The sequence below is a fragment of the Betta splendens genome, chromosome 22 (assembly GCF_900634795.4).
Source record: "Betta splendens chromosome 22, fBetSpl5.4, whole genome shotgun sequence".
NCBI classification, from domain to species: Eukaryota; Metazoa; Chordata; class Actinopteri; order Anabantiformes; family Osphronemidae; genus Betta; species Betta splendens.
The window spans coordinates 6,991,217-7,005,093 of record NC_040900.2 but is presented as its reverse complement, the minus strand read 5'-3'; the positions used below and the strand labels follow the sequence as shown (position 1 = coordinate 7,005,093).

At 50.3% G+C, this 13,877-nt stretch overlaps 2 protein-coding genes and 1 pseudogene across 3 annotated transcripts; 1 reads left to right on the top strand and 2 right to left on the bottom strand.

Moving 5' to 3' along the window:
* The first annotated feature begins 3,832 nt into the window (after window positions 1–3,832).
* Window positions 3,833–7,003, top strand: LOC114848876 (solute carrier family 35 member G2-like; annotated as a pseudogene).
* Window positions 7,004–8,064: 1,061 nt separating this feature from the next.
* LOC114848877 (pentraxin-related protein PTX3-like) lies at window positions 8,065–10,649 on the bottom strand. Of its 2 annotated transcripts, none has more exons than XM_029139739.3 (2): window positions 8,905–10,649; window positions 8,065–8,594 (listed from the first exon to the last, which is right to left on the bottom strand). In XM_029139739.3, the coding sequence occupies exons 1-2, from the start codon at window positions 9,041–9,043 to the stop codon at window positions 8,170–8,172; spliced, it is 564 nt and encodes a 187-aa protein (XP_028995572.2). In that variant the 5' UTR covers window positions 9,044–10,649; the 3' UTR covers window positions 8,065–8,169. The 2 variants fall into 2 exon arrangements, with proteins under 2 accessions (XP_028995572.2, XP_028995571.2); XM_029139738.3 differs by having other exon boundaries at window positions 8,065–8,600; window positions 8,905–10,555.
* A 143-nt stretch (window positions 10,650–10,792) lies between these two features.
* Window positions 10,793–12,790, bottom strand: LOC114848875 (endophilin-B2-like). Its single transcript, XM_055505713.1, has 6 exons — window positions 12,703–12,790; window positions 12,536–12,619; window positions 12,430–12,453; window positions 12,251–12,340; window positions 12,049–12,149; window positions 10,793–11,961 (listed from the first exon to the last, which is right to left on the bottom strand). Exons 2-6 carry the CDS (start codon window positions 12,566–12,568, stop codon window positions 11,451–11,453), a joined length of 759 nt encoding a protein of 252 aa, XP_055361688.1. The 5' UTR covers window positions 12,569–12,619; window positions 12,703–12,790; the 3' UTR covers window positions 10,793–11,450.
* Window positions 12,791–13,877: the final 1,087 nt, after the last annotated feature.

Sequence of the window (13,877 nt, the reverse complement as noted above, 5' to 3'; positions counted from 1 at the left end):
AATGCGATAACACAATAATTAACATTCAAAGATCACAAGTGTGTGATTAATATTTTAATGTATATAATAATAATATAATTTAATAACCATCATTGTCAATGTCTCTGACTCTGCATTGTATGAAAGCAACCAGCGGTCATGAGCAGTCTCCTAATGCTAAGAGTTCAGCTCAACAAAAGTCTTTTCAGGAAAATCTATCCAATCCATGAAAAGCTTTTTATGCATTTGACTTCTTTTGTTTTCTCAGAGTTTCCGAGGCTTCTCCTCCGTCTGCTCACATTTCTCCCGATGCAGCATTTTGATAGAATGGGAACATGTGGCTGTACACACGTTACGCGCTCAATCGGGTCGTCCACCACGATACAAAAACTTTTCCCCGCGCTGTAACCATGGAAACAGAGGGTGTCTGGTGCAGTATTGGTGGAGCTAACCCTTTTAGACTGTCAAGGTAATCAATCGCACATGATCTGTTCAACAGCCAAACCTGTGGGAAGATGCAGACCTGAGGGGCTTTCAGGACAGGACTCATTCAAATCTCCCATTTATTTATTCAGGTTAAAAGACATTTATTTGACTTGTGTTAGTTATGCAACAAAGGTCTGTTTTATTCTTTGCTCTGGCTCATCTCTGGGGCTGTTGACTAACTCTGTGCATGCTCTATTTTAATATCCTCTGACCTTGCTTGCAGTCTTTTCATAGGATTTTTTCACCCTCTCCGTTTTCTGACTCTGCTCCCCACATGCTCTCCTGCCCTCCCCACTTTCTGCCTTTCCACCGCTGTGGTAATGCAAAATGTATGAGTAGTTCTCATGCATTTTGAGTGCAGCCTCAGCTGGAGAATGATCACAGTCTTTCACGACATTACTTGTGCACAGGGCGCTCAGCATCTGTCACATCCACCTACCGCAGTGGACACAAGCACATTTGGTGGTCAACACAGACAAGCTCGGTGCATTTTCTCGGAGTTGATTGAAAATCATTTCATTTCATTCTCAATCCTAGCCGGGATGTTTTTTTTTATCTGCATTGCTCCTCTCCTCCACATACAGGAGGCCTGGTGATGAATGTGTCCTGGTTGCAGCTGCAGTTCACCTCCTCCTGCTCTCATCAGCTCCCATTGTAATGAGAACAAGCATCCTAACACGCAACGAACCCAGTTTTGAATAATGACATCCTGTTAGTTTATAAACACCAAGACAGCACGTCACCAACTCCTCCCTGAGGGCTGCCCTCAGTCTGAATATCATGATCCGCATCCCAAAATCTGGCTGCGGAGTAGTTGATGGGATTGAACCAGTGTCCTAAATAGCCTGGTCCATACTCTTATTCACTGTTACCATGGAAACACTAGATAACCCTCCTCATCCTCAGAGACTGGCCTGAAGTAAATACAAGAATAAAAATAAAAGAAAGAAAAAAGGAAGGAACAAGGAAGAAAGGAAGAAAGAAAGAAGGGGGAAGAAGAAAGAAGAAAGAAAGAAAGAAGAAAGAAAGAAAGAAAAGAAAGAAAGAAAGAAAAAAGAAAGAAAGAAGAAGGAAGGAAGGAAGGAAGGAAGGAAGGAAGGAAGGAAGGAAGGAAGGAAGGAAGGAAGGAAGGAAGGAAGGAAGGAAGGAAGGAAGGAAGGAAGGAAGGAAGGAAGGAAGGAACAGAAGCCAATGCATCTTTCTAGGAATGAACAACATAAAATTATCCCCAGGCACCAAGTCATTATAAAACAGTACACAACCACATTACTTTTTCTATTTAGACTGTATTTTTCCACATTATACTTATTGTTAAATGCCAATTTAGACTCGTGTTTCAGGGTAATTATGTGCAAACACCACTCTGACTACCACATTGCTGATTGTAAAGCTGCTGAGAGAACGCTCAGACTGTGTTTTGTAAATGCGACGAGGCAGAGCCATTTCGTAGCTCTGAATAATGAGCTGAAAACCAGCACACGCATCCAGCCAGGACGCACAGAGGCAATACTTTTAGCTCAGGTGATTACATATTTATTAAACCAGGGGAAACACGAATTTAAATGATACAATTTACAGCCGCACTGGTTCAATATGGCTTATGTCAACAACAGATTAAATGACTAACACTCAGGGAAGCGAAGAGCGAAGTTAAGCTCCTCGCTGCAGTATTTTCAGCATCAGCTTATTGTTTATAAGTCACTTTGCTGTTTTCCTTCACTGCTCCTATCAACCATCACTGCAGCAAAACCAGTCCCAGCATTAAATAACAGAGTTGTTTGGAACTGAAGGTGAACCATTAAATACTAGTGTACTAGAGCTCACAGGCTCCTTAGGGTACGTTTGTATAGGTTTAGAGACCAATCTAATTGTTTAACCACAAGTCATCAAGCGTCCTTTCCAGCCAATCATTTACAAAAGTCCTTCTGACTCACTCCTCTTGCTTGCTTCAAAGGGTAAAGCGCTAATTAGTGAGGTAGTCCATAGAGGTATGGAGAACACGGTGACCTTTGTTGCATCGCCTATTGTTAATATTTATAGACTTAGTTATTTATATATTGTAAATATCTGGGCCAGCATGGAGAGAGGTGTTCTGGTTTCCATCGCAGGCTCTTGGGTCCACACTGAATTTGATCCGGGCACCAACCGCTGCGCATCCCCCAGAGTCCCATGCAGCGGAGCAGCCGTCGTAGCGTAAAAGCAGCCAGAGGCCTCTTATTAAGCAACAGTGAGCCCAGCTGCAACTGGCAAAGGTTAACGCAGATTGAAATGGAGCAGAGCACACTGGTGTTATGGCGGCTAAATGTCACAGCAATTACTGCCAGCTTTCAGGGAGATGAAAGCGAGTGAGGCTGCGCCGGGTTTTTGCAAGTCAAGCAGCGGAAGATGCAACAAGAGAAGCGCCTTCAAAACCAGCTCTTCCAAATTATAACGTTGGTGTTTTAGTCATAATCTAATGTACAGTATGTTGAAAATGTTCTGCCTAAATCATCAGCAAAGACAAATTCCTCCACTACAGCTGATGATGTCCAGTGGTGATGCTGAACAGCTGGGCCTGACTGTTCCTTTCACTTCATGTGCAGTAGGTTAGAGGTCCCGGCCCCCAAAGAAAACCCTTTCTCAGTGGCACTGCCCTTCATTATGTCCTAATCCAGGAGTTGGGCTGATTCAATCAGTGAGTGAGGGGGTGAGTGTGAACAACGCAGTCATTTAGCCTCAACATCTCTAATCTCTTTCTACCCTTTCTCTCTGATTTATTCATTTTTGATGTTTTCATGGTTTATTATCAGTCACGTGCTATTGCAACGTGACGCCTTTTGTGATTTAACGTTTTTTAATTAAGGCACGTTAATGGCATCACATGCATGAAGATGAACACACAGGGAACTTTGCTCCCAATCATCACTGTTTGCTCATTGCTACACTGGTAATGTTACTTAAGAGCACAGCGAAGCCTCGTATGAAATCACTTTAATAACATCACAAGCACATTCCCGTACGGATTTTCTAGCTATTCAAATGAACACAAACCGTGTGCAGAGATGTATTCGGAGCTGAAGGGCAAAATTGGATTAGATTATTCTACACACAAGGAGAGAGAGCGGATCCAGCGCGGATACGGAGGCGACGTGATAAGATCATCAAGCAGAAACCCCAAGTTAAACGCATCTGTGAGTTAGTGTTGATGGCTGTTGTTCGATGCCTCCTAGATTGATGAGATTAGTGATTATCTCAGTTTCTCCCTCTCTCCTGCACGCGCACACGCACGCTGAGGCGATTGAAAGGCTACTGCGCCGATGTTCGGTGGATTTTACGCATGCTCAGACATCGGTCATCGGCACCTTCCTCCCTAATCTCTCTTCTCTCTCTCTCTCTCTCCCCCCCTCTCTCTCTCTGAGGAGGGGGAGAGAGAGCGTTCAGACCCCGATGGACTGACACCACGCCGCTATAAAACGCGCATCTCCTGCCTGTGAGGAGGACGCGGGTGTCGGGCGCTGGTCTGACCGAGGCGCGCGCCGGTGCCCTTGAGAGAAGCCGCCGCAGGAGGAAGGGAGGCAAAGAGGAGTGAGGACAAATGGCAGAGAGCAGGTGATAGAGCGCAGGAGGTGCTCGCTGAACGCAGGGGCGAAGCTTGACCCGGTTGGATCCGCTGGTTTGCTGTGAAGCAGGTGAGTGGAAGCTGGTCACGCGCGGGTTCCACGGGCGACAGAGGGACGTGGACCCGAACGAGCTCACCCGACGGTGGACCGGTTCGCCCGCGTTACGCAAGAGCGCAGAAAACGCAGCGTGCCGCTAATTGCGGAACCGTCTGAGCCGCGCGTCGGGCTTCATCGATTCGGCCGCCGCGCGCCTCTCGCGTGCGCGAGGCGAGCGACGGAGCGCGCGTTTCCTCCCCATTCATGAATTTGCCGTGGCTCGCGGGCTCGGGCTGACTGTTCATGCGTTATGGCGGCGATAGATCGAACGTCAAACGTGTGATTAATTGAACGGAAATGCGACACGTCCGTGTGGCTTTAACGTCACCGGGGCGCATCACCGGGAACCTGGATAACCTTGAGAACAACGCCTCCCTTCACAGACACACACCCACGCACTTACACACGCGTGCACGCACATTTCGTAATATATGGTAAGCGCCCTTGAGAAACGTGGACACACGTCGTTTATAACGCGATTGTGCGGCGGATACGGGCCATTAATCCAACCAGTACAGACTCTGAGCGCTTCATTTCTAACAAACACTGCGTGAAATGTCTGTCTGCTGTCAACGTGACCTGGGGCGAGAATATAGTAGACGGTGCCTAAACATACAGGAGGACAGTCAGCAGCTTTATTCGCCTCCTTACTCAGACTCACTTTCAGGTTGTGTAAGGTGTGAAAGCAGCTTTTCCAGGGCAGCAGCAGCACTGCAGAGGCTGCATCATCCACTGTGGTAAACCGTACAGACAGGAGTCAGACGGGAACATCCTGATCTCTTCACTAAAGCTCCCGGTGCCTCCACGGATCGGGTTTCACCCAGCGTTTGGTGAGAGTGGATGCGTGGACCTTATCACATGTCCCCATGGCAAACAAGAGGCTCCGTCTGAGCCGTGCGTCTGAGAAGCCTCGCAGGTAGGGGTCCGGTTCCAGGTCCAGGTGTGTAACATGTGGCGGTAGGACCAGAGCGCTAGCGCTAGCTTACGTAACGCGTCATTGGGCACCATCACACCAGCCGTGAAGGTCGTGTCATTCGAGAAGTCCGTGCTAACGGAGCCACGGTCGCGTGCGACCGGGCCAAAATGGACGCAACGCGAGACGCGATTGAGTAGCGATTGCAGGGTCTGCGTTTGTGCGTTTGCGCGGCCAAACGCGAGCGGCGCACGGGAAGATTCGAGTCACCGCTATTATTATCTGGGATATTAAAGATACATGAGATATGGAGCAGCCGGAGAGGGATGCGGCACGAGGACGCGCGCCTCTAACGCGCTCTCCTTCTTCTTCCAGGTGTCCGAAGAGTCGAACATGGAGTCCACTCATCTGCTGGGCGCCTCCAAGAAGAGGGTGAAGATCCACCCTCACACGGTCACGGCCAAATACGCCACGCACTCCCCCTACTCGCCTCAGCCCGGGGTGCACACGCACTTCCCCCAGCCCGGGGACGACGGCTACGACGACGCGCCGTCCTTCGAGGACTTCGGCTCCTTCCTGGAGGGACGTCGGACAGGAAGACGCTCACGGAGAGCAGGAGGTGGCCCCTGGCTCTGTTTGGCTCCAGGGACAAGGACGGGGGGAGTAAAGCCCCGGCCGCCGGGGGGGGCGGCCCCGAGGGGGGGGCCAGGGCCGCCAAGGGGTCCGGGGGAGGGGTGGGGGAGCAGCTGGCCAGCTTCGGGGAGGCGTCCGTGTCGGCGTCCCGCCTCACGTGGGTGGGGCTGCTCGTGGCCGCGCTGGCTCACGGCTGCCTGATGGTCCTGACCCGCCTGGCGTCCGAGCGCTTCGGCCTCGGCCCGCTGTTCCTGCTGCTGGTCCGCTCCACGGTGCAGCTCCCGGCGGTGGCCGCGCCGCTGCACAGGGGGGAGCACCCCTTCGGGCCGGAGGGCTACCGCCTGCGGCTGCTCTGCTACGGCGGGGCCTACTCGCTCGCCCTCTGCTGCGCCTACTCGTCCCTGAGCTTCGTCTCGCCCGGCAGCGCGGCGGCGTTCTGGCGCCTGGCGACCACGGCGCTGGCGGCGGTTCTGGCCTTCCTGCTGCTGGAGGAGAGGCTGGGGCTGGCCGACGGCATCTCCGTCGCCGCGGGGCTGTGCGGTTTGGGCCTCGTGCTGCTTCCCACGGGCGACGGAGCAATTCTGACTCCCCGACCGACCCGGTGGCGTTCTGGAGGGGCGCGTTCGGGTGGTCCCTGGCCGCCCTGGCAGGACTGTGGATGGCTCTGGCGCTGGTCGGGTACCGCTCCCTGAAGGAGAGGGTGGGAGTCGGCACGGCGCTGTTCACGGTGAGCTGGACCGGCTGCCTGCTCGCCCCGGCCTCCATGGCGCTGCTCCAGGAGGGCTGGTCCTGGCCCACGGGCGCCCCGGCCTGGGCTCTGCTTCTGGGCCTGGCCGCCTGCTCGGTGGCGGCGTTTCTGGGAATGACCCACGCCCTGACCCGGCTCCACCCGGCGCTGGTGTCGGCGTCTCAGAGCCTGGAGGTACCCGTCGCCGTGCTGCTGCACCTGGCCGTGGTCCTGTCGACCCCCACTGCCCCCGAGGTCGTCGGAAACGTGATGGTGGTGCTCAGCGTCGGCTGGCTGGTCGCGATGAAGCTCCTCCCCTCGCGCGGAGGCGGGCGCGCGCCAGAGGGAGGAATATGAGGAGATTCTGGACTCGCCCATTAAATAGACACATTTGATACACCTGTCGCGTCCCCTCCACTCCCTCCTCCATGCAAATTTTCTGTGTACATACGGGATTTCCTGGGACTTGGATCTATTTTGTATCGTCCTCTTTGATTTTGGGAAAGTGCCAATATTGTGTTGTCTGTTACCGTGAATATGTGATGCGACATTAAAGTCTCTTTGATCACATCCAAGCGTCCCTGAAGCCACTGGTGGTGACGCGAGTGAGTGAGTGAGTGAGGTGAGTGAGTGAGTGAGTGAGTGAGTGAGTGAGTGAGTGAGTGAGTGAGTGAGTGAGTGAGTGCGTGCGTTGGCTGCGCGTCAGCGTCGCACGTCAGAGCAGACGAGGGCTGATGCTGACGACAGAAAGAAAAAACACGGGAGGCGAGCGAGCGAGAGAGAGAGAGAGAGAGAGAGGGGCGAGCAAGACGCACAATCAGGGGAAGATAAATGGCCGTGGGGAGACAGAAAGCCTGGTGAGGCTGCGATGGGTGATTGTGCTGCGACTGTGGGACAGCTGGCTGATAAAGCGCTGCCATTATGTCACACAACTACCTGTCAGACCCGCAATCGCCCCCTCCTGAGCCACACACCTCTTAGCATAAAACACTCCAGCAGCAAACTCACAGACGGAAGCTTCTCGCTGCAGGCTTTGAATGTGAAAACACAGAACACTAAAATATCTGATTTAGATCAGAGATGAGGCCTCTCTGCTGGACATTGCTCATTTTTCTCCATTTCCTGTCCATAATCAGCTTTATTCCATGTTTGTTTGCTTCTCTTCTCTTTCGCGCTTTCTCATTTGCCAGATTTTCCTTCTGGCTTGAATAAAACTCCACAGAACATAAGCAACCCTAAAAATAGCTACAGCGGAAGTCTGCAACCTAGAAACTATCCATAGAAACTGTAAAACCCACAGAAAGCACTAATGAACGTGTGTGTGTGTGTGTGTGTGTGTGTGTGCGACTGCAGCATGGATGGGTGTAACACCTCAGACACCCAGAGCATTGTGGCATCTCTTAAGAATCCTAAAGCAGCTAACGAGCTAACGAAAGGGCAAGAAAAGCCCCTGACACACTTTCTTGGGGTTTTGCGTTACTTGCAGACATTAGCGTAACTACACAAACACTGGGGCGTGTTAATATGTGACACGTGCAGGAAAGGAAAACACAGACAGAGGAAAGTAGAGGCGTGCACACTCTGAAATACGTTGCGTAGGAGGAGGGAGGACATCGTTCCACGGGCCTGTTTGTGTTGTTTAATTATCTTTTATTTGTTATAATAAACCAACAATATTTATAGCACATTAACTGTCTGTTACTGGAGTGCTTCCATCCGTCCCGTGTGTTATTAGGTCACACGTCCCCTCTGCCTCTCCTCAGCGCCTCCACCTGCGTTAACACCCTGGTCAGCAGCAGGTGAACCTCCTCCAGCTCCGTCGTCATGGCAACCCCTTCCTTTGCGCTCACCTCCGGCGTCGCCGCCGCGCTCGCCCCGCGGCCGCGGCTCGGCGGCGCTCGCAGGGTGGCGTTCAGCCTCGCCTCCCTCGCCGCCTCCTCCTCTCTGAGCTCCACGATTGCCCGGCGCAGCCCGGCGCCGACCCGCTCCGCTTGAGCCCGGCACGCCGCCTCCGCGCTGGGACTGCCTCTCGCCAGCTCTTCCACTTGGGTCCTGAGACGGGTCACTGCCCCGCGGCACTGCTCCACGGACTGCAGCAGCATCTTCTGCTGCATGTGGGAGTCCTCCAGAGCCACGAAGAGCTTGTCCCAGCGGGAGAAATCTGCAGCTAAGACGCGACCGCAGGGATTAACTAGGAACCCATCAGCAAACATTCATTGAAAAGTAAATATTTCACACTATAGAAGAGAAAAAAGCGCAACGTAAATTGAATAATTACAATCAGTTTTCCAAAATAGCACCACAAAGAGATTCTTGCCAGGCCTTAAATAAAAAATAAATCAATTTACGTTTTTGTGAATTAATCTTTCAAAACTGAATTGGCAAAAAAGGTGGTTTCTTTCACAGTGAGCCATCTGTTCAAACAAGCACGAACGAAACCGAAGAGGCAGCAGAACAAAAACAGATCTCACCCTCCTGCTGGTCCTGAGAGATCTCGTTGTCATAGGCGTCTGCGTAGTTCCCATCGAACTCCATCTCATCCGCGCACAGTGACGCAACCACCAAGCCGAGCGCACGCAGCACGTGCCAGATCAGCCTGGACTCATCCATGACGAAGCTGTGGACGCGACGCTTCAGATGAAATCCTCCAGGGGCATCGGTTCTGTTATACCATCTGTTATAGCTCTTTACACTGAGCCAGCGCGTGTCGGTGCTGACTTATAAACTCAGCAAGAAGAGGGAGGGAGGAAAGTTTGACATGGTGGGGCATGGGTGGGGAGGTGGGGGAAGGGGGGGTGTAGTCTGGGTGAGTAATGCTTTCATGGAGGTAAAATTGAGCCAAACTGGGAAGATTGGGGCAAAATGGGGCAAGTCAATAAAATCAGATCCTGGAAAAGTTCAAAACAGACAAAAACATTCATTACTTATTTACATAAAAGCTAAAATGATGAATAACTTTTCGTTTCAGCTTTATGTTTATCAAAGCAGCCTTGTTAACCTTCCTACAGATCACTCTGTGCATTAACACAGAGTTAACCTTTTAACTGTAAAAGCTCCATTGAAGCTGCATTGCTCTCAGAAGCACACATTAAATTTCGTTGCCGTGTGAAGCTTTCTGGACGTGGATGCTTTGATGCCGGCTGACGCTGTAGGTGTGACTCCACAGGTGCCGGGGTCAAACAGCAGAAGCAGGACGGGTCAGAGTCACAGGAAAGGCCTGGACCAGGAGACACCTGCAGCATCAGCGTTTGTGCATCCATAAAACGCAAGTTGTGACTCTACGAAGGTTACAGTTGGCGAGAAACAGGCTGTTCTCGTATTTCCGTCACTAGCGTCCATCAGTGCAGGAGCTGCGTTTATCAGCAGCCGCCAGACGCCGTTCAGCGGCTCACCTGCACGCCGCACCTACAGTTCAGCTGTGCCGAGGGGGAGGAGTGACGGGGAACGGGGGCAAAACAGCACGGACGCGATGAGAGCTTGATTTTAGGAAGGGGAGCTGATTTCAGTGGGTAAACACGCGGGTGCCCGGCTCGTCTGACGTGACAACGGGCGGCGACCGCGGATCTGACAGGAAACAGCAGGACAAACCACAGGACAACACTGATGCAGCAGCTTTACGAGGACTCTGCGCTGTATGTGCTCCTAATATAAACTGGAGGAAACCATGGAGATGCAATTAAAACACAGTACAGTCAAATATTGGGCTTATTTGATGATTGGAATAAACGGAAACAGAGGATGCAGTAGACTGGTTTTCATTGTTTTCATTCCTCTTTGATATAAAGCTTTTTGTTTTTATACTCTTTCTATTTTAATATTGCTGAGTTTGCAATTATTAATAGCACATGACTTTAACAATGTGCTGCACTTTTAAAAAAAACACTCTGTTATAACTCACTCATCTCAACTCGTCCCACAACACGCGACTTCAGCTCCTGTGCTCCTCCTGCAGCGCTCAGGAGCGTCACGGAGCGCTGCTGCCGTGACAGGACGCCACGTGCCAGCGGGCCGGAAGAGCACTCAGCCGCCAGGGACACACGGAGGAGAGTCTATTCCTGTTCGGCTGAGTCATAAAAACCGGAGGAATGAAAAGCAATTAAGTCCGTCATTGACTGCACCCGTCCGGCGTCACGAGCGCGTCTGATGCTATTAAATCACGGGACTCGCGGCTGCGCTGATCAATATCGCACAGCGTGCCAGCGTTCGATTCAGAAGGTCTGTGTAGACACTTTCATCATCTTTGTAGTAAATGTCACACACAAACAAAAGCGTTGGGTAATATGGTCAATAATAGTTGCAGTAGGACGTAAAACAGCACCGGTGGCTGGTCCTGGGAACAAAGACAGAATCCACACTTGATGCTATGACGTCACAGGTTACAGGTTTATTTCCACATTAACAACTGACATCACCGTACGACACGTGACTCAGCGGTGGATTAAGGTAGCAGCCGTGAGAGCTGCTACTATCTAAACTGCTGACAGAGCACAGAGGTGGAGGGTGACTGCATCAGTGGGACCAACTCAGGCTGCCCAAAACGAACCCACACCCCTCACTGGGATAATTCACAACACCTGGACACCGCTACAATTCAACCTCTGGGTCCGGAGAGTGTGTGTACGGGAGACGCCCAGATTAGATATGAACACAAGGGTCCAGTTGAGTTTGGTGTTTTTCTTAAACCCTCTGGCAAATGACACGCTGCACATGGGAAATGATGTCAACTGGCAAAAGGTCACGTCTTTATAAAGGTGCTACAGGTTTGAGGGGAGGTGTAAACACAACGGACGGCTGACACATCTCATCTACACACACACTTGGCACAAAGCTTCATTAGTTTCCTGATTTTACATAATAAACATTTCTTTTCACAGAAATTCATATATGGCTAAAGGCTGAAATTAATGTGGCACTACTGGAAAAGTAAGCACTTCACACCCTCTATGGATTTAATTCTTAATTAAACTACCCACATATGTAACTGTACCATGTGTCATCCAGCTGACCCGGTCTCGTCCTACTGGTCTGATAAAGACTCTGGATTAACTCCCTCACTAGGTGGGCTGTCACTGGTGGGCGCGGTCTCACCAGCTGCGGCCCCGTCCACAGACGTGCTGAGCTGTGAATGCTGGGAACCTGGTGTCGTCATCGCACTTAACGTCAGTGTGTGTCTAAGGGTCCTGTGAGCGGCCACGTTTAGGGGCTGATCTGCTGAAGGTGTGAGATCACTGGATGAAGGACAGGCCAGCTGGACGTCAGTGAGGATGTTGTTGTTGTTGTTGTTGTTTGTTTGGCCGGGTGATTGTGTGGGTATGAAGGAATCTGTTAGTGTATTCTCCGTTCCAGTCTGGGGGTTTGTAGTCCACGAGTCTTGGTCGAAGTCTGGGAGATGGTGGACGACTATGGGAAGTGAAGTGACCTGATTGGACCTGATGGACTCGTTGGCTGCACGGTTGTCTACCGATGCCTGATTGGACCCATTACTACTTGCTGACTGCCAGTTATTGGAGCAGAGCACAGCTGGAATGCTGCAAGGCGAAACAAACGCATAATCACTCATCATCAGGACCCAATGAGAGGAGTCCCAATAAATATACCATAAAGACTGTACAAACCTGGCCAGTTGTCTCTGAAGCTCCTGTGCGTGTTGGTGGCACTGAGCGAAATAAAAGGCCTGAGCCTCCACAAAGTCAGCCAGGCTCCTCATGTGGTTGATCTGACACGAAAACACCAAATAAAGCACAGATGGAACAGGTTTAGGTGGGAACTTCACCCGCTGCTTTTGTCACTAATACATGTGGGGGTGTTCATACTTACATGAATGTTGCCGATTCCTTCAAGGATTTGCCTGGCGTTCTGTGACTGGCGAGCGAACAGGCTCTGAGTGATCCCCAGCTCCATTTCTGCCTACGCACACACTCACACAGTTACGTCTGCAGCCTGCTGCTCGTCTACCATCTATTACAGCAGGAATATTAAGAGAAACAGAAGCTCACCTGGGAGATTTCCTGAGCCCATATCTGGAAGGAGAGGGTGAAAAGGATTTGCTGAGTGACCGAGTGCAGCTGCGTCCATCATTGTTCATGACTGAGTGTCACTGACCTTTAACCATTTCACACGCAGGAAGCTGAACATGTACGAGACATGAGAGAAGTAGTCGTCTTCCACTGGGTTTGCATTCAGGCTCTTGCACATACATTTGTTATATATTGTTTTTATTTTTATATTCAAAGTTATTTTAATTTGAAAAAGGCATTACTGTGACTCACTCTGGCCTCCCGTTCGGACCTCGTGGGCTTTTCTAAGTCTGGTCTTAGCTATGTCCAGGGTCCAGGCGCTTATTCAGTAGCATCCTGCTTCATCCTACAACAAATGTTTGCAAAAAACAGAACAAAAACTATGCAATCAAAACGGAGAGAATAAAACGAAAAAAAACACTCTGGTCGTAACAATACAGATAATGACCTAATTTACCTGCATTGATTATATTCCACCTCGGTAACGTACTCTTAAGAGGGTTGAGAAAGTGGAGATGTTAGTGCTTTGGACAGCTTCTCTCCGCTGTCCCGAGCTGCTTCTGGACTTCTCCACACTTCGCGCAGCGCAGATCCTAAAGACAGGCTTTGTTTTTACCTATATACATAAATGTGGGGTTTCAGTTCTACTATTCAGACAAAAAAACATAAGCACGCACCATAAGGCGATTGGACCCAATCTCCAGTCCGCCTGGGTCATTTCCTCTCCCAGTACTTCGTGAGCATGAGGGTCTTGGTGGAACGCTCCATCCAGATGCTCATATAGTTCGTTCCTCTAGCCGCGCTCCTGTTCCCCAGGGGACAGTTCAGGTTCAGGAATTGTTACTTTAAAAAAAAAATACACTGGTCTAACACACTAACTTAAAAGACATGTATTAATGAGTGAAAACTAAATGGGTGCAGGTGATTAAAGTCTTTTTCTATAGGTTTATGCATGTTAAGTGCACCCAAAGTAAACAAAAATGAATCACAGAGACTAAAAGCCCTCAGTCGATAGGTAAACAACACATAGTCTGCAGGGACATCTACATCAAATATCATGGCCGCTGAATAGTGTCTTTATTTGATGGATGTGATTACGGACCACGTCCATGTCACGATTCCATTAGCAGGGGTAAGTGGATTCAAGCAGAGCAAAGAATATCCATTACTTTCATCCGAACAGGCCAATTACAGTGAGCGCCAGAGACAAGCGAACAAAGTAGATGCATTGGAGGGGCAACTGGAGCTGAGGTAAAGGCTGTGGAGAGCATTACCTCAGGAGGAGGTTCTGACGTTTCGGCTTGCAATAGTTAATATGAACTTGAATTTAATGTAAGTCATATCATATGCAGAACTGATCTATTATTATTTTGAGCATCACTGGACTAATACATTTTTAATTAGTGAATGAAAAATGAAGAATCCTC